Source organism: Eptatretus burgeri, chromosome 1 (assembly GCF_056783735.1).
Source record: "Eptatretus burgeri isolate ZD-2024b chromosome 1, Ebu_testis_v1, whole genome shotgun sequence".
NCBI classification, from domain to species: Eukaryota; Metazoa; Chordata; class Myxini; order Myxiniformes; family Myxinidae; genus Eptatretus; species Eptatretus burgeri.
Window position 1 is genome coordinate 83,538,391 of NC_140961.1, and position 24,936 is coordinate 83,563,326.

General features: G+C 41.0%; 1 protein-coding gene across 2 annotated transcripts in view; it reads left to right on the forward strand.

The window, feature by feature from the left end:
• Positions 1-24,936, forward strand: part of LOC147034867 (ovochymase-2-like) — a 72,909-nt gene that overhangs the window by 17,120 nt on the left and 30,853 nt on the right. For both annotated transcript variants that reach the window (XM_085890409.1, XM_085890411.1), the window contains exons 12-17: positions 611-744; positions 1,235-1,328; positions 2,549-2,677; positions 9,057-9,128; positions 9,276-9,456; positions 18,798-18,870. In XM_085890409.1, the coding sequence (XP_085746535.1) occupies positions 611-744; positions 1,235-1,328; positions 2,549-2,677; positions 9,057-9,128; positions 9,276-9,456; positions 18,798-18,870 (683 nt within the window). The remainder of the gene's footprint in view (positions 1-610; positions 745-1,234; positions 1,329-2,548; positions 2,678-9,056; positions 9,129-9,275; positions 9,457-18,797; positions 18,871-24,936) is intronic.

Below are 24,936 nucleotides of genomic sequence, written 5' to 3' on the forward strand. Positions count from 1 at the left end.
AAAAGCTTTCCATCTTCTGAGGATTGTTAACTTTTAGTAATGTAATGTAGTGATTGTTGTGCTTTGTGTTTAGATAAGGTGCTTCAAAGGTTTTTGTTTTTATTATTTATAAATACAATGGTCTGGACTCATTGTGGAGCTAATGATTGATGCAACTTTTTGTGATGAGCACAATATGTTGTCACAGGAGGTTGTTGAGAGTTGACAAGTCCCTAGTTTAAGAGTGAAAATCAATGTCGTGATGTATAGTTGACCCATTTTAGCAGACAGCATGGTACCAGGCAGATATAGGTAAAGCTAATTGGGTTTTAGGTTGTATTTGGAGTGATAAATTATAAATCAAAATGAGCAGTTTTAGCCCTGTACAGGTAACCAGGCTTTCTCTGCCGGAGCTTTGGGAATCAGTGCTGGACAGGGATGTTTAGAGAAATCTCATTATGAAGCTCACCAGAAGTTGGCCAGGACGTGTCAAAGCTAGCTAACTCGATAGTTGACAATTATCTGTTTGCATCATGTACTGTGTTCTGTTCTGCAAATCTTTTGTTATTATTAAGCTATGTTTATTGTTAGACTCTAACATGGCATGGATCTCCTATCTGCTTATCCACAGCTTCCTCTGGCTGTGGCAGTGTGGCCGAAGTAGAGCGTGAGAGTGATATAGACAGCGCCATGTATCCCCATCACTACCCAAATGATGCCAATTGCCGCTGGCTGATTCAGTCACCTCCTGGTTTGGCTCTGAAGGTAGAAGAAAGGGTAGCTAACCCTGATACTCACCTAATGACCTTCTTGCAGTTTACTGTTTCCTTGCCTTCTCTCAAACCTCTTTACTGTTTGTGTTTGTATTAAAGTCAGTCTTTCTGCACTATACCATTAAAATATTGGGTGGTTATTGTTGCCCTTGCTGCAGAATTGTTTGGCCTCTAAAATTATGTCCAGCCATTTCAATTTATTTTTGTTTAATGTTTTTGTTGGTGAAAAGGTAACCGATCGCTGTTTAACCATGCCTACCTCAGATAGTGTGTAGAGATAAGCCACAAGCATAAAGAAAGTGGCTAAATGGCTGTCGTGTGTGTGTGTGTGTGTGTGTGTGTGTGTGTGTGTGTGTGTGTGTGTGTGTGTGTGTGTGTGTGTGTGTGTGTGTGTGTGTGTGTGTGTGTGTGTGTGTGTGTGTGTGTGTGTATAAATAAAACTCAAAATGCCATGAATTTATTCATTCTTCATCCTTATGCAGCTGCGCTTTGAAGACTTTGAAGTGGAAATGAGTCCCAACTGCTCGTATGACTCTCTCTCTGTCTATGCAGATGCTCACCGGCGGCACCTGCTTGGTGAGGCATGCACATTTTCCATTACTGAGCAATGTTTGCCAATACTATGAAGAGGTGGAAGTTTGTGTAAGGAAGATGGGTTGACCGATGGGAACACCTCAACTGCAATTGAAGTTGTCATTCTTGATTAGACAAATTTAAGCTTTATTAAATTACCATTATTTTTTTTTTTTGGGGGGGGGGGTTGGGGTTGTGCATCCATATTTTGGTCACCATGAAACTTGTGACCCACTGAAGGGGTTTTTGACTAAGCTTGGGAAATAAGTATGTACTGTCATGAAAAAATGAACTGACAATATTTTGTGTTCAAAAGGGTCAAAGGTCTCTGGTAATAGAATCTTGAATTGGAAGTCTTCGTTGTCACTAACTTGTGAAATACAGAAGGAATTTCAACCAAACTGTGTCTAAGTATGGACTGCTGTACAAATATGAACTCATTAGATCTTGGGTTTAATATATCAAGCATCATGTGCCTCTTGAAAATCATTTTTCAGATCATAACGAGTTTAGAAGCATCTGATGTTTTCTCTTCTACTTACCCTCTCTCTCATACACTCTATAATGACCTTGATTTATTTATTTTATGTAACAGTGGGCTGATATCTAATGTGTGCAGAGGCATTTCCATTAACAAATTGATTTGAAATTATATATTTTTTTGTTAATTTACTAATTTTAATGTTTGTGCTTATGCTTTTGGCAAGACTTTAGGATTCTTGCCTAAAACTCTTGCAGTGAATGCATTTATGAATGGTCCTTCAACCAACAGTAATGGTGTTTGAGTAACTGTGGGTACCTGTGCAATCCTGTAGTCAGATTTGCTTATTTTTTTATTTTATTTTTTTTGTTTATAGGTGGGCTTTTTGAAGGAAATAACTGTGTGGGGATCGTGCAGTTTTTTTGCTGGGTCTGGTTGACTGCATTTCTACTTCCTCCAGGAAAAGTACCATTACAACCTCAAATGTTGTCCGATGTAGTTTGCACATTTATATAATTAAAAGCGCCTGTTTGTGAGACCTAAATTTACATGCCTTTAAAAGAGAGTCGAGTGATGTTTTGTGAAATTTTGAGTTAAGTACAAATTCCAAATTGTGCGATTTATATGCATTTGTAAATGTACACTGAGATTATAATAATTGACATGTATTATCAGGTTCATTGTAATTGAGATAAACCAGGTGCATGGCCCTTGCATTGTGTTTTATTGTGTTCTGTTTCAGCAAAACTCTGTGGCTCAATGTTGCCAGAGCCTGTCATCAGTCAGAGCGGTATCATGGCACTTGTGTTCGTCTCTGACAAGGAAAATGCATTCCGTGGTTTTAAGGCACAAGTGGCTTTCATTGAGAAAGGTAAAGAACTGTTCTTTGATCAGTGTGATGTTTTGTTGTTTAGTCCAATGTGACACTACTTTTACAAAATGTTGGCTGGTTGTAAAGTGACCAATTCTGCTCGAGTGAAGAGTTTTATTGTTTCACTTCAGCATGTCCTCCAATCGATAACTTGGGCTTTGATAAAGCAAGCAGGTCCAACAGTCTTTTGATTCTTCATTTTAATTACTTATGCATTGTTGTATTTGTGGGAGGGGGGAGGGAGGCGGACGGGTGGGTGGGCGATGTTACCATCGAGCAGAAAGGAATGTATAAAGTAGCATGGTCCATGGGTGAGTAGTTAGCAATCTTGATGTAATAAGTAGGGAAATGTCAGCTTAAGAATTGTCTTGTTTGTGCACCATACAGTGGGTGGTGCATGGTGGTGATGAGTTTGGGATTATGGTAAGGAAATTTTGTTTATAATCTTGGTCAACCTTGACCAGCTGGTGCCAGGAGACTCTGCACAAGACCAAGGGGAGGAGCGTTTGATGCCTCCCATGGGGGGGGGGGGAGGCGCAGATATGCATCGCAGAGGGGTAGAGTGTTGCTGAGGGGGCAGTTGTTCTGGGGAGAACAGTTTTGTTCGAGGAGAATGAGAGGATTGTGGAGTTCTGTGGAGAACAGAATTGAGGGGATTTGAGTCTGAGGTGGTCATCCTGCTTGCTTACCTCTGCCTGTTGGCTTCACCCTGTGCCATTTGGTCATCCTGCTTGCTTACCTCTGCCTGTTGGCTTCACCCTGTGCCATTTCGTCTGCCTGCTGCTTCATCTCCCCACCAACTCCCTTGCCCCATTCATCAACCTGCCCATGTGTTTTTCGTCTTTGTCCTAATTGCCTCATCACCTGCTTGTCCTCACTGCCACCAGAGCAGAGTCCCAGTTTTTTGTTTTCTTCCCATAAGTGACAGAGTCTGGTGTGTGTGGCACCTTCGATTTCTTTGCATTCGTTTTTATTCTCATGGTATATCATCGTTTGTTATTTGCATTCCCTTCCTCCCAACCTGCTCTCTCCTCGCAATTCCACCATCCCTGAGTTTTGTGAGTACAGGAAATAAACCCCTTGGTTTTACAAGAGCCAAGTTCCTCGTCTCTTCTCATGACCCATGTGCGCATTGTCCGCTGTAATTTGGGATGTCATCCGAGGGACTAAAATGCCAGTTCATTTCATCCGTTCAGCATCGATGTTAACTGACCTGGACACGGCAGTATTTATTTTTAATCTAAATTTTGCTGCTCTTTTGTTCTCTGGTCATTCCTGGTTATTATTTACTTGCTCTAGTTTTGAAACTTGGAAATAATCTTGTACATCACCAGAATCTGTGACATCATGGTTGGAGCATCTGCTATGAGACTGGGAGGTCGCTGGCTTGATCCCCAGCCGAGTCAGTACCAAAGACTTTAAAAAATAGTACGTGCTGCTTCCTTGCTTCATGCTCAGCATTTTAAAAAGGATAAAGCATGGATCACCATAGGTTGGCAATACAGGCACAGGCTTTGATGGGCTAATTTGTCTTCTCCTGCATCTAATTTCCTTTTAATGGAACATATGTTAAGCCTCCCCATATAGGATAGGGGGAGGATTAAACATTACTCCTGTTGGAGCATTTGTTTCCACAATTACTACCCCCCTCCCTAATTTTTAATTGTATCCCAGAGTTTATTAGGCCCTGAGTAGTATTAAACCACTATTTGTTGTTTTTTTTGTTTATTTTTTTCTGCCAATTTCTGAGCTGTTTCTACTGGAACAGAGCCTGCTGGGTTTCTAAATAAAAATTTTCATTAATAATGGGACTAAAAAGTGTGCAAGGTTGACTTTTTTTTTTTTAGCTCACTTGGAACGTAATTCTGGAGTGCTTATGGGATGGTGCATAGTCTGTCTCAATCGGTCAGTCAGTCTGTCTGTCCTTCCACAAACACTTGCCACTTCTCTGAGACTGCACCCTGACTTTTGATGTAACTTGACCACAACCTTCAACACCCGTGATGTCCCAAAGTTTGTTCTAGGCATTAAAAATATTGGGGTCTAAGGGGGTCTACAGGGGGTTGTCCCCCAAAATTGGTATTTGCTTTCTTCTCAAACTACACATGCAATTCCAATGAAACTTTGCCACAACCTTCATCACCCATGATGTCCAAAAGTATGTTTACAGAATAAAATAGTAAAATCCATAGGTATTTACTTCTCCATTCCATATTTTGTGGGTCATCTATGCCCACCAGTGGTTCCCTGATTTTCTTATCCAGCCACTACCAGGTGAGTACCCAGGGTTATTGCCCCTATTTTTGAGTCATACGTGCCTTCATTATGATGTCATTGCATACATAGAACGCTACACCCAATCGGTAAGAAAAATTTTTGAGGGTCATGTTGGGATAAATTTGTTGACAGAAAAGAAATCATTGGTCATGTGGTTTGACAACAACAATAAAATAAATAAATAACTTCCAAAATCTTCTTTGAAACAGCTGAACAGATCATGGTGAAACTTTACAGCTGAGATGGCCTATGAGGAACAAAATGTTCCCACCTATGATTATTTCGGTCACATGGTTTGGCAGCTATATTGGGTTTACCCTAAAACCTTTAAAAATTCTTCTCCAAAATGGTTGGCCAGGTCAGAATTTACCGAGCAATTGAGGGATGTCTGTTACCGATCATAACGGACAAAAATCTTCATGCAAATGTTTCCCAGGCTTTGGGGATACCAGGGTGTCCACAAACACTTGATTGGTGACATGGTCTGGTATCCACATTGGATTGAACGAAAATCTTACAAATCATCTTGAACCGCTTCATTGATCGACAAACTTCATAATTATAATCTAGTTGTGATGGTGAACAGAGGTTTTAAATTTCAACCTGATCGGACCCATGTCTGGCAGCCAGAATTATTGAAATTTTTAAAAGTTGTTTATTTTTATATATATATATATGTATATATATATATGTATATGTATATATATATATGTATATGTATATATATATATATATATATATATATATATATATATATATATATATATATATTTTAAACTAAAGCTCACTTCACTGTGCCTGGTTGATTTTTAGGGTAAAGGAGAAGCAACTGAACCCTGAATCTTATCCAGGGTCCTCCTGATGTCTTCATCTTTGCTTTTTCTTGTTTGGGTTCTTTATGATCACTCCATTGTAGTGCTTTACCTGCAGTATTTGGTCTTCCATTTGAATTGAATTTATTTTAATCCCATTCTGAATTGGATTTAATAAAAAATAAACATCATGGGTCAGGGTCAAGTGTCCATTCATAGCAGGGTTGCATCAAATTGGGATGTCTTGGTACCCGGTCATCACTGCCAGCAATTATAAAGTGGCAGTTCTTGTAATGTCAACACACCATTACACAAACACCACACAAGTCCTGATGAGTGTCTGCAATCTGATTGCTCTTTTTCTTGTTGATTAGTGTCCTTGACCTGCTTTTTATTGGATTGTGAACCAATGAACAAAAAACACCATTTTGATTACAACTTGAAAAAATGTTCCTCTGATTTTTTTTTTTCATGATGTTTTAGGGATAGATTGTATATGGAAAAACTTTTTCTTTCTTTATGCTCTATCCCTAAATGTTGAAGGTCAGGGTCATATGGCACTCTAAAAAGTGCCAGGGAGGCTTACCCCCCCCCCTTTTTTGTTTTTGTTTTTGCTTTTTTTTTCCTGTTTTTTGTTGTACACGTTTAGGCTCGTGGAAGAACTAGTACATTGAGTGGTAAGGATTTAACAGCCAAAAACAGGACACAAATAGAACAGGAGAGAGAATGGGGAATCTCCAACAGATTTAAAAACCAAGATGGAGGGAGACTTGGACAAGCAATGGTGGGGGTTGGATTGGGGGCAAGGCACGAGATGATGCATGGGGTAGACGAGATGGATACAAAAGGAAATGCCAAGGAGGGAAAACTAAAATTTGGAAGGATGAGGGATTGTGGTGGGTTAATGAGGGTAAATGTATCATTGTTTTGAATTGGAGTTGATATGATATTGTGAACAGCTGTCTTGAAGGCCTGGAGGGAATAATGAGATTGAAGAGAATGTTTGTTTGTTCCACAGGTGGGGGGGGGAACAAAAAAAAAATGAGTGGAGGTGAGCAGTGATCCTGGATTTAGGTTGTTTCATCAGAACGAGGTTGATGGTAGACCATGTGAGCCTTGCAGAAACCTGGGGGTGAGGAGGACAAAGCATGGAAAGAGCAGAGAGTGCAAGACCAGAAAGGAGGCTGTGGGAGACAGCAACCACCAACCTGTTTGTGATTGTGAAGTGATTGGCCCATACTCGGTTCCATTATGGGAGATTATTGCCCCTTGGTGATCGCTTTTTGACTGCAGATATCAAGTTGTTTATTATTATTCCCGTGCTTTCAAAGAAAAGCGGGAATATTGTGATTGCCTCCGTACGTCCGTCTGTCTTACCCTGTAACTCCTCCTACACCGTTTGAAATAGGAACTTGAAACTTTGGGACATAGTAGATATATGTATGGGGAAGTGCACAACACTTTTGGATTTTTGATATGACCCCTAGGGGCCAGGCCAGAGGGGTTGGGGTCACGGGGTCGATTTAAAAAAAAAAATTGTCTTGTAGCTTTTTAAATCAAAATTTCACCTAGCGTTAATGAGACAAAGCATTGCATGTGTGAATGTGTGATGGTGTGCCATCGACAACGTAGTTATAGTTATTGTTGGTTTTGTCTCTATTGTACTTCAATATGAGCATAATTAAATGTGAATGTTTGAGGCAAAAAGCAACCTGATTATTTTTTTTTTTGCAAGGAGGATTGAAGACGTCTGGTTTTGCTGTTTAAGGATCGTGCAGGTTGTGAGGATGTGACCAAGCTTTGGATGTTTTTCATGGCCCATTTCCCATGCAGCAGGAGATGTGGTTTTCACAATTGGGTGTTTGTCTGACAAGGCCATAACCTTTTTGCCATCTGAGTTTTTCACATCAATTCTGAAAGAAACCTTGAGTATGATAATGTGGAGAACACTAATGAATAACTGGATCAAAATATCAAAGGGCAAAGTCACAGTGAGTAGAAATGGTCCTTATCAACCTGTCCACTGCTTGAGATGCCAGGATATTTTTTGTATTTGTATCCCCCACCGCGTGGCAGAAGGGGGATATTGTTGTCACCCAGGTCGTCCGGCTGTCCGTCCGTCCTTCCGTCCTGGCGTCAACATTTATAGCTGTGAGTGCGACAACTCGTAAACTGTTTGCCATATCGATTTTAAATTTGGGTCACACATGTTCCACCTGAAAAGGAAGAACCCTATTGATTTTTGGCGTGGCCGGATCAAAGATGGCAGACTGGGGCGGCCATCTTGAAAAAATGTTTTTTGTAATAAATGGAAAACCATTTATCTGATTTCAATTATTTTTGGTTACTACGTTCCTCACCCCAGGGGAACCTTTTCGAGATGATGACCAAATGGTGTCTTGTTTACAATTCACCTCCCTCATTATCTGGAATATGTATGACCTTTTTCATTCAATGGCGGGGGATTCCCCATCTCTGATGGTATATTTATTATTATTATTATTGTTACTAGTGCGTGCCCATACGTGCAAAGAAAAAAAAGAATTATCAATCATTTCAATCAAGAAGAAGAATTGTGATTGTGAAGATTTTTTTTCATGTAAGGCCGCGCACGTGGCCGTACGTGGGGGAAAAAAATAAAAATAAAAATAAAAATACTTTCTAACCGCGTGCCAGAAACAAACACACAGGCCGTTCCTTCGCTCTCGCGTGCCCGTGCGCGGCTGTACGTGCATAAAAAAAATTGACGTCAATAGTGATGTCGTAGCACCGTGTCCTGTCATTGGTTTGGTAAATAAATGGACATAACTTGGAAACCACTTGTCCGATTAATATCAAACCTTGAAAAGGCACATCTACAGGGTCCCCACAATATACCTGGCAAGTTTCAATTAGATTGGACCAGTGGTTGTCGAGAAACAGCGGTCACACTCACACTCACTCACACTCACTCACACTCACTCACACTCACACTCACACTCACACACACACTCACACACACACACACACACACACACACACACACACACACACACACACACACACACACACACACACACACACACACACACACACACACACTGCTGGAATTGTAGATAGTTTTTTTTTTTTTTTGTTAATGATTCAGCTTTTTTTTTCTTTTCTTTTTCTCCATCAATTTTATATTGAGTACAAAGTGAATGTTAGATGGGCTTTAATTTTGAGATGCTTTCTAGTTTTATTTTACTTTTGGTTGGGAGTACTTTTGCTTTCTTTGGTTTTGATTTCATCAACTATCCTTTCCACTTCAGATCCTTTATCACTGCCTGGTGCCATTCCTCGATCTTTTCCAACAGTTCCAATTCCTTTTCTCATCCCTGAAGGTAAAATGTTGAATTGGGGTAAAGACTTGGTTTTGTAGTCATTCACAACTTTTTTTTATTTTTGAATCTCCAATTTTATCTGATTCTTTTTTTAACATGTTTTCTCATGTTTTTGATGCATTATCTTTACTTCTGGTCTCACACTAGGCACGTGTGGCATGGCAGCGGTACCTCCTAAACCCGGGATCAGCCGTTTGGTTGGCGGCTCTGAGGCACGTCCACACTCGTGGCCCTGGCAGGTGAGCCTGCAGCTCCTTGGTGACCACCTTTGTGGAGGAACAGTCATCAGGGCTGACTGGGTGCTCACTGCTGCTCACTGCATTCACCTGTGAGTCTTCGGCAATGGTGTTTGACTTGAGAGCTCCATTCTTATTCTGAAATATGTTGCTGCATCACCCAGGTTTTGACACTTTGTGTGCAGTGAGATAGCTCATTTGCTCTTGAACTGTCCACTTGCCTTTGGATTCCTGATGGAGTCATACTTAACGGAATGTTAATTGTGGGTATTCGTGCAGTATGCCAGCAGGGGGTGCTACATCTCGGAGCATGTAGTTATTTCAATGGCGGAGAATTGACTTTTATTTGACTTATGAAAACTATTGTTTGGCATTTTGGAAAAAGAGGTTTTTTTTATTATTATTATTATTATTATTATTGTTATTTATTTATTTATTTTTAAATAAATTGAAATTTGCCCTAAACAAAGCTGAGAGCCGCTAAATTGTCGGGTTACAAAATAAAAGAAAATAATAAAAGCTGAAGGAGGTGTAAATTTATATTTTTCCTGAAAGAAAATGTATCATGAGATGTGGAGAAGCATGTGACCAGCAAAGAATTCCAAATTGATGCAGCACATGGAATAAAAATAAAAATAAAAAACCTACTTGCATCGCTCTCCGCTCTCCACCTAGGTATGGCCAAAACGTATCGGTATGAAGTGGCAATACGAGTCTCCCGACCAAAGACCCTGACAGAAGATACTAAGTTGGAAAGACCAGTGGAGCAATTGCTGTGAAAATATCTGTAAAACACTCAGTAGTACCAGACATTATGTGAAAGTGCTTGGAGAGATGAGCTAAGCTCTACTCCAACCAAATTGCTACATGCTTCTGGAGCCTGTCTAATAACAGGCTGGTATTCCAACCCAAATGTGACAACAGTACCCCATAAGGGGGCATTTAGTTGTCTTGTGCAAATAGAAGATAGTATCTGGAGATAGATATTGTTGTGGGCTGGGTATCTGTTGCGATCACGACCGCTAGGTGGGGCGGTAGGGTGAACTCTACCGAACACCCGGAATCTAGATCGTACCTTTCGAAAAACTCCGAGGGTACGGGTCCCTTACCGGACCGTGAATCGTCAATAATTTGACCGTGTGGGGTAGGATTAATTGCCAAACTTCAATATACCTAATTACCCACGCGGACAAAGCTACCGAGTATTCACACCCTCGACGGCACTCGTACGAGTCGAGCCGTTAGCGTGCCTGACCTGTGCGCAACCCGAGCGGATGGTTGCCGAAGTCCTGTCGGTCCAAATGTACATTTACAGAGGCAACGGCCTTTGTAATTCACCAACACGTGCCTTGCTAAGCCAATGGAAGAAGCACAGAAACAAGCTGATACATTTAACAAATGGGGAATTTATTCACAGTAATCGGGGAAAACGAGAGAAGCACGTAAGGGCAGAGTTATCATGACTAATAGAGAATGTAAATTTACACACAAGCACTTGAACAAAACAATTCCTATTTAAAGACGGGCCCACACACAGACGCACACCCAAATAAACGGACCCAAAATGGTCTTTATTATCCCTTCAGCTCGGAGGGAAGTCGAGCTGAGGGACGAGATAGCAAGCTACTGGCCGCGAGCGTGCAGCTCGACATCCACACCTTCCCGGAGCACCAGTCAGCACGAACGGACCAAGAGCAGCCAGCCACAAGACAAGATGACCCGGGAACCAGAGCATACCAGCGACGAGATGCCTTTCACCCAGCCTCGAGAGATGCGTTTTGAATGGGCACGGATTCGTTCTCTCACTCGAGCAGATCCACATGATTATTTTCGCTCCATTACTTTTATCGCTCTCAGGCGTGGCCCACTCTCGGGCACAGTTCGCTCAGGCGTGGCCCGTCCTCGGGCACACAGCCAAGCGAACCGGTTCATGACCATATTTGGGAATGGAATTCCATCCCCAAATGAATTCCAAACACACCCGCATTCCAGCGAGCGCGTTGAGAATGCCGGGAGCAGAGGGTTGTCTCTGTGAGAGCGAAGATGGCGTTGTTGTCGTAGCCGTAGTCGTGAGTGTTGTAAAAACCCTAACTATCAAAATAACTCACAGCGCATGTACATTTATTTACCCATTAAACAAGGGACGGGGACCCTAACTAAAAACATACTTACCGATATAACTGTTCTATCGGACCTGTGTGTTGAGTGTTCATGGCTTCAGATTCGCAACAATATTTCTGGGTTCAATAGAGATGACCAACTCTATTAGAAACACTCTGAAATACCTAATATATACTTCTCCCAGCTGAGATTAGCAGATATATTGAGAGCAAGATGGCACAGGTCTGATGCTTCTGGCAAGATGAAAGGAGCCATGTGCACAGGAGGAAAATATCTCTTTCTAGAACAAGACAGGGACAGCAATCTCGTGTTCTTGGCATTGAAGGTTACCAGCCAATTGTAACCCCACTTCAATCAGGCACAAACCTCACTAGGAGAAGTGTGTGTTTAATTGGGGAATACACAGTCTTGTGGAATAATCGGCTTGCATGGCGGGTTGGGATAAAATGTTATTGGACAAGTCATTGATAAATACCAGAAAGATGGCAGGACCAAAAACAGAACCCTGAGGAACACCAGAATTTACAGAGCAAATAAAGGATGATTGACTCTTAAAGACCACCTTCAACTGTGTTCCGTTAACCTGGGCAAATTTGCAGCTTTAGGATTGCATGTATTATGCCAAATCTGCATTTATTTGGTGTGATTGTATGTAAATGTTTTACTTGAACTATTTTCGAGTTCACATGAATTACCTTGTGTAATCCCTGGTCATACTTTGAAGTGCAATAATACTTTGAGGGAATATCCAAACATAGCCCAAAGTTCATTGCTCTCTCCTACGACTTTAATGGTGCCAATTAATCTCACCTTCTCAAGTCTGCCACATGCAAAGTTTTTTTCATGACCTGGCGAGGCCTGATGTCCTGGAACTTGTGAAGGTAGGACTTTTGAGTATGTTTCAGGGTGCCAGCAATTAACTAACCTACTCTTTGTGAAAGACAGTGGGGTCTTTAACATCCACCAACTAATGCTAGTGGAAGGGTCTCTCCAGCTTGATGTCCATACAAGGGGATGGCACACTGATTCCAACGCCCTAATTGTGAAACTCCATTCCAAACTGAACTCTGGCGAGACGACTCCAAGATGAATGTTTTATACCTTTGAACGATTGGACTCGTAACTTCACAAAATTCTTATGAAATGATGTGCAAAAACCTCGAGTCCATAGCAATGGATTATTGTGAATTGAAAGGTTTCACCAATGCGATGATGCAACAATCCAAGGCAGGTTTATTTATTTATTATTATTATTATTATTATTATTATTTTAGATTTTTTTTTTTTTAATTCATATACAGGGTGAGTCACAAAGATGTATCCAATTCGAAACATTGTTTAAAAATAGTGTTAGGTTGAATTGTTAAATGTAGTGAATTAGGTGAGGAGAGCATTCAAATTGTTTGTCGGAAATGTATTTTCAGATTAAAAATAAATAAATAAAGAAATGATTTTGCAGATCACCCCTAGCACGAATAGAACTGTGAATCTTCATTATCGAGAAGAGTGTAGAGCTGAAATTGGTGAAAGGAGTGCAACATATATTCTGAAGACTATTCCCGAGGTGTAATGCACCAACCTTTGAAGACCATTGTATAGTTCCAAACGGGTCAGTATTGCCTCGCAAACAGTTCAGAGTGTAAGCTCCGTTAACTTGGGTCATGTGACCCGCTAATACAGAGGGTCTTTGAACCTTTGCAAATGACCCAACAATCTGAATTTACTACATTCTAAATTTACTGTATGATTGACCAATTTACAATCCCCCAAGGCTCGTTCCAATTGAAGCCGAACATTGTGGTTGCTCTTCTGGAAAGGCAAGAAGGTTGGAAAATGGTCTGACAAATAAGTGGCTGATTTAAATGGTACATGAAGACAAGGATGGATAAGACACTATACATCACAGAACAGATCCAGTGGTTGACAGACGAGCCAGGAAGAAAAAAAAAAAAAAAAACAGAGCAAGCATCAACTTGCAAATTTATGAGAATGAAACTAAACTCTGAAAACGTGCCAAATTGCTGGACTAGCACTGGAACAAAGGGGTAAGTGGGTCTTTCTGCTGGCTCAAGCTGGTCATGGCTGCAGGAAGATGGTGTCGTGTAGGTTGGCGAAACACAGTATGTAGGTGTGGCACAGGGGAGGAGAATGGTGATGGCAGGAGATGGGTGTTCACATGTTTCAAACTGGCTTTTATTTATTAATCCATGAAACGGTGATATCTGATGTCTCTTGTGGTTTTACCTCCACCAGTGCACTCTACTGATGTGGCTTTTAAGCCCCTTGTAGACTGCCTTTCCAGCATGTGGGTGTTTTACTTGAACTATTTTCAAGTACACATGAATTACCTTGTGTAATCCTCAGTCATACTTTGAAGTGCAATAATACTTTGAGGGACTATCCAAGCAAAGGTCATTGTTCTCTTTTCCTACTTTAATGGCTCCAGTCAGCCAGTCGTGATTTGCCATTTTTTATCACTCAAATGTAATTTTTTTTTTCATCAGTCTAATGCGCATTAATGCTGGCCACTTGGGTTAGTTTATTAGATTAGAGCTGATTGGTTATTCTCGCCATTCACAGGTGACATGTGAGTAGGTTTTTGTGTTTATATCTAATAAATGAGATTAATCGGCTATTTTTTTGGAATGACCACTGGACCGACAACCACCAAATTTGGCACACAGCCCAAATCTAATCTGGGGGTTGTCCTAAGGGTATTTTCATCCACCACCCAAGCCTTTAATGATCACTTTTCTGGCTTTTCATTTATTTTTGATATAATTGGTTAACAGATATCATGTGACGTGTATCATGACCAAAGGCCAGCACACCGACTTATCGAGCTGTGTCTTCCATCCATTGGCTCATTGCACAGCTGACCTGACTCCTCACGCAATTGGAAACTAAATAAATACGTTCACCATTTTTGAGCTGCATTAAGCCAAAGCTATCTGCTCCGGTAAGTGGTGCACAGTACGGTCCTATTCGCAATCACCACACCATGCCCGTCCCTTGAAGATTTATCTACCATAAATGATGAGGTGGGTGTGTGAGGCATACTTTTTGTCTATCAATTACGTACGTCTATTCATTAATTACACATTATTTGAATTTAGCTTTTGACCCTTTAGACTGCTGAGACCCCTTCGAACGTTGAAGACTCCCAAGATTGTAGATCTTGTAGACCCTTTATGACTCGACTATACTACAAAAGATCCATTGGAATTGCCATGTTGTTTAAACACATGCCATATTAAGGTATGTAAAGCAGCTTAATATGTCCTATCATGGCAGGGCAATGTAATATAATAATCATTGGATGTCTGTCTGTCTCTTTTTTTTTTTTTTTCAAACACCACTGGGCCGACAATCACCAAATTTGGCACACAGACCAAGTCCGACCCAGCTGTTAGCCGAAGTGTTTTCATCCACAAATTCAGCCTTCATACAATTTTTTTTTTGTGTTTTTTTTTTTGAACTTGCGTGAGATTGAAATGCATGCTTGAGAGAATACTTTCTACATGCTTGGAAGATGAGACCTCTAAGAACCTTAAGACCATTGAATTCCCCAAACAATTAAGAAGCTTTAAGATCCATAAGAATCTTGAAGACTCTGAAGACTATTAACACCCCTTATGACTTGTAAGAACCTTGAGACGTTAGACACTGAAGAACCCAAGACCCTTTAAGACACCTTTACCCATTGGTGTTCTAGATATCCTGCCCTGACACAGTCCCCTTCCCCTAATCCACCTGCCCCATTCTCCTATCCTCCTTCTCCCACTTCTCAGCACCCCCTCCCCCCGGAAACGCCGTGTGTATTTTACGCACACACACACACACACACACACACACACACACACACACACACACACACACACACACACACACACACACCCACACACACACACACACACACACACACACACACACACACACACACACACACACACACACACACACACACACACACACACACACACACACACACACACACACACACACACACACTTGTCTGTTGGTCTGTTCTTGTTTTTGCTGATTGGCTGTGTGAGGTGAGGTGCAATGTGATTGGCTCCTGGCAAGATTGAATAATGTTTCATTTCGGCTTATTAAAAGCTGATAATCGAAATTAGATTCCATACATGAAGATCGGAACTCGTGGCCTAAATAATTGTTGAAATCTCGTGAAACAGGAAACAAATCTAGGAAAGAGGTGTTTTTTATTTATTTATTTATTCTCTGCACCCAATATAATTAAATAATAGGCTCTGTGGAACTTGAGGTAAAATGGCTCCAAAATTCATTTTTTCACTCTTCTAAAGGTAATTATTTTGTCAGATTTTATTTTACATGTTCCAAGGACACCAGGAGCATCTTTTTGGATTCAGATTTCACTTTTTGCGTCAACTTTTGTTGCTCCCGTGGACATCATTGTCGAGTTCTGTTTTTTCTCTACCATGAGCCATTTCTCTCGTGAACAATGAGATCCTGAACAATATTGCAGTCCCAAGTGCGTAATATCACTGTCCATGTAGCGGCTGTTACCTATTGATATGGGTCCCAGAAAAGTGTTTCTTTTTATGTCTGCACACTACTTCATCATCATCATCATCTTCTTCCACTGGCAATGTAGTTCACTCCCAAAAATGTCTGTTCATGGTTTTGAAGTCCACTTCATGCCCTGTACCTTCACTTGACTATCTCCTGATTGAAAGGTAATCATTGATTTACTTGGTTGGAAAAATAAAAATAAAAAACATTGCCATGGTTACTTATTCCGTTAAATCCGCTGTGTGAAGAAACTACTTGCGATGAAAAATTGTCATGCTTACAGTTTTATGAATTTCTAATCTTTTCACCATTCTTCCTTCTTCTTCTTCAATCCTCTTTTGATCACAAGCATTTCAATCTCATGAGCAGGTCCAGAACAAGCCTTGAAAGTCATTGGAAATTGTAAAATCAGGTATTGGTAGTGATGGGGCTTGAAATAACCATTTACAATTTTTCACGAGGGGCGTATGTGTATATGGTATCAGCACATGAGGTGCGTACTTGGACCAACCACCGCTACTGACCCTGAGGCCCCAGCACCGCAAGTAATTCCACAACCTGGAGGGTTGTCAACCAACTGCAGATGCTGGTTGTGGTAATTAGGTCTAACAGGGTCCTTTCGCCGATTACATCTTTACCTTTTGGTGACCTAATGACCTCAACCAAGGTCTGCTCCCTCAACGTGCACCCGAGTACTTGATATGGCTGAGCAGAACTGGGGGTGCAGCATTGGCTAATTGCAGAGCCAATCAGTGGGGCAAAAACTTCCCATCCATCGATAATAAAAACACTGTCAGATCAATTAAAAAAGGACAAACGAGCATGTCTAATATGTAGTTCTGTCTTGTACAGACTTGTACAACAAACGTGGTAAAATCTTTCATTCCAGGAAGGAGATGAGGAAGCAGACAGGGTGGTGGCAACCCCCCCTGCCCCCTTACCTCTAATATTGTTTGTGGGGTGGGAGGGCCAAATATGTTGGGTGGTGGAGTTGTCGGTGTTGTTGGAAACATGCAGTGCAAGTGTATGTGGAGCTGTGACGCTCCAAAGACTTTGCCGCACCCTTGTCTCATAGGCTACTCGCCTCTGGCTCCGGCACAACTCGCTCCTGCACCTCGTATCCCAGCATGACCCGCACTCTGTCAGACAATCTCCCAAACATGCAGTCTGAGATGTACTGCACTTGTGCCCTGGGCGCATCGACAAACAGCCCCTGGGGCATCAACAACACCCCCTAACCGAGCCGTGTCCTGGTCTTTTACAAGTTTCCCAGCTGTGTGGCTTTGAGAAAGCAAACATCACATGATCATCTTCATTGTTGCACATCCAATGCAGGCTGGTGCAGCAATTGGGCTGTGGAAAGTCCCCGCATTGTGTGTTCAGATGGTGACATGAGCCCCGCCGTGCCCTTTGTGCACCCAACAGTGAGATAGCCTCCCCACTCACTCTACATTCAAACGTGTGCGTGTGCGCGTGCATTGCTGGAATCCTTCGGATTTCGGCAATTATGTTGGTCGGTTGTGTGTGTCTGTCTGTCTGTCTGTCTGTTTACCCTGTAGAAGCCACACCATTTCAGCGATCATGACCAAACTGGGTACAGACGTCGGCAATGGTCCAACTTAGACACGTTGTTTTTCGTGAATCTAGGTCAAAGGTCAAGGTCACCGAAAAACCGAAATTCTTATTTTCACAATAACATCTGCTAAAATGGTCGTATCGACTTCAAACCAAATCCAAAATGTGCATATTCCAATACTGCATCCAACCATATGTCTCATTGGGGTGTCAGATCAACAGCCTTCTTAGTGGTCGGTGGTCGAATGTCAGGGGGGGGAGGTAAGGTCTAAACTTTCAAATTGCGATAAAAACGCCATTTCAAGTCCAATTGACTTCCAAGTTATGATCATGACCAAACTAAATGCTATAACTCATTAAACAGTAGCATTATTGACTTGTAAGAACCAAATTAATTTCCAGGTTTTTGTTTTTTTTCAGAGATCATGGAGATATGACTTATTCCGGCAATTCCTTGCTCAAGGAGCAATTTCATTTGTTTGTTTGTTTGTTTGTTTGTGAAGTGTTGTCCTTCACGACAAATATTCAGGAGGAAGAATGTGGGAAGGTAATTCAACTGGTCTTGAAGATTAAATGTCCATGGTAAGGGACGGATGAACAGAGGGTAAATTATGAATTGAGGAATGAGTGGATTGAGTTGAGGGAGATAGATACAGAGACGGCGCAAATAATAAAAATGTACTGACTGCGGAGTTGAAGGAAAGACCGACGGGATGAAGGAAGGATTGTTGAATTGATGTTTGGTAAAGCAGATTTTGGTGGATTGAGAATAATAAAAGTGGGTAGAGAATGGGGAAACGTCACAGAGGAATACATCGACAAACCTCAATGCATTTCACCCCCTCAAACACATGGAAATGGGGCAAAGGTCAAACTACCACATAAACTAATGGAATTATTCATTGTGGGAAATCCTGTTTACATGGATGCTCCCACACCCCCCCCCCAATCACCCCAGGGTACATTCCAAAAACCATAATATATATATATATATATATATATATATATATATATATATATATATATATATATATATATATATATATATATATATATATATATATATTTCATTTCAGTGTTAAAACTGAGAATTTATTGATTTAAACAAAAAAAAATTATCCATCCAAAAATGCAATTTATATCAGCTTTAACTTTCCTGTTTGTTTTCCATTGCCATTTTTAGGTTGCCTGATGAAACTCTGTGGGAGGTTGTTGCCGGAGATCATGACCGAAACAATTTTGAAGGAACTGAGCAGGTATGGAATGCTTGCCAAAACCAACTGTCCCGTTTCTTCTGCTTAATTAAGCATCTGCCTATGGGAGAGGGGTAGGCTTCTTGCTGTTGGGTTTGCTTTCTACAATTGGCACCCCAATTTTTTATGGTAAGGGTTTCTTTGATCCCTCATAGAATTAATCAACCATTTGGAAAAATCATGTGTATATATATATATATATATATATATATATATATATATATATATATATATATATATATTTTTTCTTTCCACAATCAACACACTAAATTTCCATATCAATTTCCAAGCTGTATGTTGGAGCCAGCTGGGATTTTCTTAACTAAATTTTGCATCAATAATGTGAAGAAATATAGTATGCAGGGCTAACCTAATTTTAGGTCATAAGTACATCCCTTCCCTATGAGAGGTTCAGGAAGTATCATGTTATCCTCTTTGTGGTATATAGATTACAGTAGATCTTGTCTCTGCTCCATTATTCTGTGGTGTACTCAAGGATATTGGGATTCCTCCACATTTCTTTCAGGTTTGTTAAACAGCCGTAGTGACTATTTAAAAAGGTAATAATCATGCGTTGTTTAAATTTTTTTTTATTTATGGTGGGCCTCTTCCTCCTCCTCCCCATGAAACACCACAATAAGCCATTTATGTACATTAACAGTGTTTGTCTAAGGAGGAAAAACCCCTTGGAGTGAGTGGATAGTATTAATCTTAATACTGCGATGTAAAAACATTAATATTCTGCTGTTATCATTGGTGTTGGCATTAGTTTTATGAGAAGCGGCCTTGGAAGAAAATCACATCTGGCTATCTTAACATGGATATACACCTTAACATGGACTTCCCACAAGGTGGAACACCCAATTGGAGGGGGGGGGGCAAGTTAAATCGCTACAACTTCCATTGTTGAACCTCCATCATTCATGTGTCAAGACTCATGTAAGTAGCTTTGTTAGCTAAACATGATTGCCACTTACCTTGAGGCCCATCGATTCAAGATAGTTCTGATCCATTTATCTGAGGGGGACGTGATAAGTATAGAATGCCTTAATCACGTCGAATTTCCTCGAATCTTCTTTCAGTCTCATAGCAACTGTTTAAAAATGTAATTGTACATTGGACAGAATTGACTGAAATGTTTGTGGTTATAATAATTTTTACATCCTGAAAGTATGCCCCATGAAAAGCCATAACCTATTATACACCTCAACATGGAGTCTGTGCAAGGTGCAACTATCCCCCCTTCCCCTCCCCCACTTTGCAGATGGGGGAAAGTTAAATTGCTATAACCTCCATTGTATGACACTTGGTGCCCTTGTCAAGTTTGGTTGTGATCAGATAAGTAACCACCAAATGTATCGAGGTCAAAAAGTCAAACGCCAAATTGCATATTTTTGTATGATGATCTGATTATCACTGGGGAACAAAGTTTTTGTTGCATTGATTCCAGCACTTGATCTTACCTAATTTGAGTGTGCTGAATTCAAATCTGAAGTTAGTTTCTCTCTGTGAGCTCTACATTTTTTTGCAATCCACCATTATCAACATTTATTTGGTCAGTTACAATTTGTATTAAAAGCAAATTTATATTAAACATGTATTTTGCAATTCAACATTAATTTGTTAAGTTACAATTTGAATTGAAAGCAAATTTAAATTAACATATTTCGACATAAAGACGATAGGTGATTCAGAACAATTGATAAGGATGGAATGCAAAGTTCAAATAGGTCCTATTCAGGCAAGAATTTGCACTTGTAGCTCTTGCATTTGTGGACTTCCACAGGGCAATCTCGTTTGATGCTCCAGCAGTAGTCTGTCATCATATTTTTGTCCCATCGCCCTTGGTTGCACTCTTCCATCGTCATGAGGTCCTGATGGAAGCGCTCTTCCTGTTCCTCACTTACAGCCCCAAGGTTCTCAGGGAATTGATCAAGGTGACTATTCAGGAAATGGAGCTTGACACTTATGTTGCACCCAAGATCGTGAAAAGCCAACAGCATTCTAGTAACCAGAAACTCGTAGTTATCTGCCTTTTTAGTACCAAGAAAGTCTTGTATATTTGTGGCGAAAGACAGCCACACTATCTTCTCCTTGTCATTCATCTTCCTTACAAATTCCTCATCACATACAAGGGCACGAATTTGAGGTCCATCGAACACACCTGCATTGATCTTCTCGAAAGACAAAGCAGGAAAAGCAGAAACTACATGTTGAATATTCACCATCAGTACTCAATGCCTTCACGAACTTTCATCAAGCCGAGCTTGATATGGAGTGGGGAAAAGATGATCTTCTCTCGGTAGACGATTGGGTCATTCACAATGTTTGGCATTCCTGCTTCCAGAGTTTCACGGACGGGCTACTCCTTCTGGATCCAGTGTTTCTCTCGAGCTCGGCTGTCCCACATGCAGAGATGGCATGGAAACTTTGTCAAGCCTTTCTGTTGACCAAGGAGAACGTTGACCATTTTCAGGTCCACACAAATGATCCAGTTGTGCTCGTGATATTTGAGTAAGTCAATGACCATTTTTATGTGATGTTCTTCTCGCAAATGCACTGAGTGACCAACTGGAACCGCTCCATAAACATTGTCATTGTGCAAGAGAATACACTTGAGGCTGCGCTTAGAGGAATGCAGAAATAATCGCCATTCTGTTGGATTATACGAAGTAACACCTAATTGCCTGAGAAGACCTGGGATATTGTGGCAGTAAACAAACTGCTTGTCTTCTCGAAAAACGCGACAAAGATCTGGTCCCGCTTTCGGAAATATGAAACATTTGCAGAGTGGTCAAGTAGATGTTTTTTCTTGCAGCCTGGAGGCTAATACCTCAGCTGCTTTCTTGGAGAGCCCCAAATCATGCACTAGGTCATTCAATTCCGGTTGGCTAAACTGCTGAGGGGCTGATGACTGTTTGATATCAGATGAGGAGGCTTCGGATTCTGAAACCATTTATTGAAGCCTGTCATCACAACCCTCGTGCTCTTGCTGATCATGTTCCCTGCCTTCATCTTCAGATAAGACAAAACCATTAAAGACTGGAGCGGGGAGTTCCTCAGAGTGCGGAGTAGGTCGAATTGCTGAGGGAATGCAGGGATAAGAGATCTTTTGCCGGTTTTTCTTGCCGACACCCTTTGTGTTGACCAGGCAAAATAGCAGTCAGTTACATGGTCCTTGGGTTCTCGACAAACCATGGGAACTCCAAAAGGCAGACCCTTTCGTTTTCCTTTTGTCCAGTCATGAAGCATTTCCTCACAATTATGACATACAATATGAGGAGCCCATTTCTTGTCTTGGTCGCCAAGGGGAACATCAAAATAGGCTTTTAGGCACGCCTTACAAACGATGTTATATTGTGCTTTTGACGAAGTAGTGTGTCGCAGTCACATACATAACAGAATGCATCAGGATTATGTGCATATTTATGTCTTATTGAAGAAGCCATGATCAGATCTGAAACAAAGAAAAACATAAAGTTAAAGAATATATGTCAATAAAGACAAAGAAAATTGATGCCAAATAAATCGTTAGCAGCAAAACGAATATGGTCTTTAGTAATTTAGCAGTTTACGCATCGTATATTTCAACTAAAGTCCGAAATCGCACCCCTAGTTCTTAAGTTATCCCCAGTGCAAATAGCAATGGGTGTCCTTTTTTTTTTGCGAAAATCGCAAGTTTCAAATTGCATGAAAACTCGAGCTTGTCTAAGAAAACCGATTTCAGATTTGTAATCAGCGTTGATAACATACATAGAATAAGTTGAAAATTCTCATGCAACAGATAAGAAAAAAATTGTTCCCCAGTGTTATAGACATTTAAACATTTTCTTCTGAAACCATAACTTGACTAAAGTTTGTCTGATCAGAACAAAATTACTCATTAGCCTGGAGCAAGCCACATTGAAACCTACTTCGCATCATACTCTGACAGGTTAAAGGTCAAGGTCATACACTCAGGAGTACTAAACCACCATTTTGGTTTTACTACTTTTTTGTGGCAAATTCTGAGCTGGATCTCAAATCCAGTCAGAACTTTTGGAATGAGAATTTACATCAATAATGAGAACAAATCATTCGTGGGGTTGAGGTAATTTCTTTTTTTTGACCATGATGTAACTTTTAAGGTCATGACCCAATTGTAGACATTTTAACATTTATTACCATACCTCGACTGAGGTTTATCCGATTGGAACAAAATTGCCCTCTCGATAGCCTGGAGGAAGGTGCATTTATGCTTGATTTAAATCATACCCATACTGGTTGAAGGTCAAATGGTGATCTGAAAAATCGTTTTTTCATCACATAATTTTGCCAATGCAGAATCTCAGACTGCTTTGCCATCCAAGACGTTCTTGCATAATAATAGTGGATCTGCACTAATATGCACCTGATATTTGATGTGTGCTTGACCTACTTTCTTTTGGATTGTTACCTAATTATCAAAAAACTCACTTCCGAATACCTCTGGCTTAGGGCTTTCACTCCCACCTCGTGTTTGTTTTGTACCATCCACCAAACAGATGACTCGATTTACATCTCGTTCTGAAAACATGGACTAACTTCTATACTCATCCCAACTCTCATCCTCAGAAAAGGTGACAACAATTATCAGCATGCCAGTTGACGGTGTGGCTACCTCACCTGCCCATGGCACTTCAAGAAAAGACTTCTGCGACTTGTTGGAACTGACACAATCTGTCAACTTCCCAGCCCGGATCTCAACGAATGGTACTCCATCTTTTCTGGACCTGATTTTGACCAATTTCCTTGAAAATATCTGCTGTTCTTCCTCTGCTCCAATTGGTTCATCGGACCACATGCTTGTCAAAGTATACATCTCTCTGGCTGTTATTAGAGAACCACCTCAGCACTGTTGAGTCTGGCATTTCACTCAGGCCAACTTTCAGGGACTTAAAGCAACCATCACACTTCTCGACTGGTCTCCCATCTCAACTTTCTCGAACGTCAACTCATCCTGGGAATTATTTCAAAGAAACTTGCCCTCTCCCTCATGCACAGATTTATCCCATCTCATCTTCAGTTGTCCTACCCTTTCTCCCACCCATGGTACAATGAAGCTTGTGGCGAGGTGGTTTTCCTGAAACCACTTGCCTTCGCCTCATGGAAGGCTCATCCAACTGAAGACAATCTCAGTTCCTTCCACAAAGCTTGGAACAGCGTGTCTACCCTCAAAGCCAGAATCTTTCTAATCTCGGGTATGAACTCTCAAACCTGACTCCCTCCTCCAAATCCTGGTGGTGTCTAGTTATGTCTGTTTCCGGTGGATGCTCCCCCTCCAACCCCTCTCATCACCTCAAATGGCCATACTTCTGAAACTAAACCTGAAAAGGCTGAATGCCTAAACTTCATGTTTGCTTCTAAATCTTGTCCTAAACTCATCGCTTTCTGTACCCACCATACCCATTTGCACCCAGATGTTCCTGGACTCTTCCGACAAGGTGTTGAGCTTGCTATTAAACCTCAACTCAGATTCTGCAACCGGTCCAGACAGCATTAGCCCATGTGTCCTGAAACCTTGCTCCTCTGCTCTTGCTCACCTTCTCTCTGTTCTGTTCACCGTCATCTGCCATCTGCTTGAAAATCAGCAAACATGACTGCTCTGCATAAAAAGGTGCAAAAACAGATCTCTGCAACTACAGACCAATCGGCCTTCTCCCAATCAGTAAGCTTATGGAATCCATCATTGCTTCAGACTTTAAATTCTTCCTATTCTCCATTGGTTTGTTTTCTGATCATCAATTTGGATTCAGACCAGGTCACTCCACCTTGGATATGCTGCTTCTCTCCCAGCAATAGATGGCATGATTTCATTTCTGGCTTTGAGGACCTCCATGTCCCTAGACATATCATGTGCTTTTTGTAAGGTCTTGTACCCTGCTCTGCTCACCAAACTCTCATCCTGTGGTAACCAAGGCCATCTCTACTCATGGCTCAGACTTCCTCTCCTGTTGCAGCCAATTTGTGGCCCTTAATGGAGTTCCTCAAGGCAGTGTTCTGGTCCCTGTTCTTTTTCTGGTTTTCATCAATGATCTTTCTGACTATGGA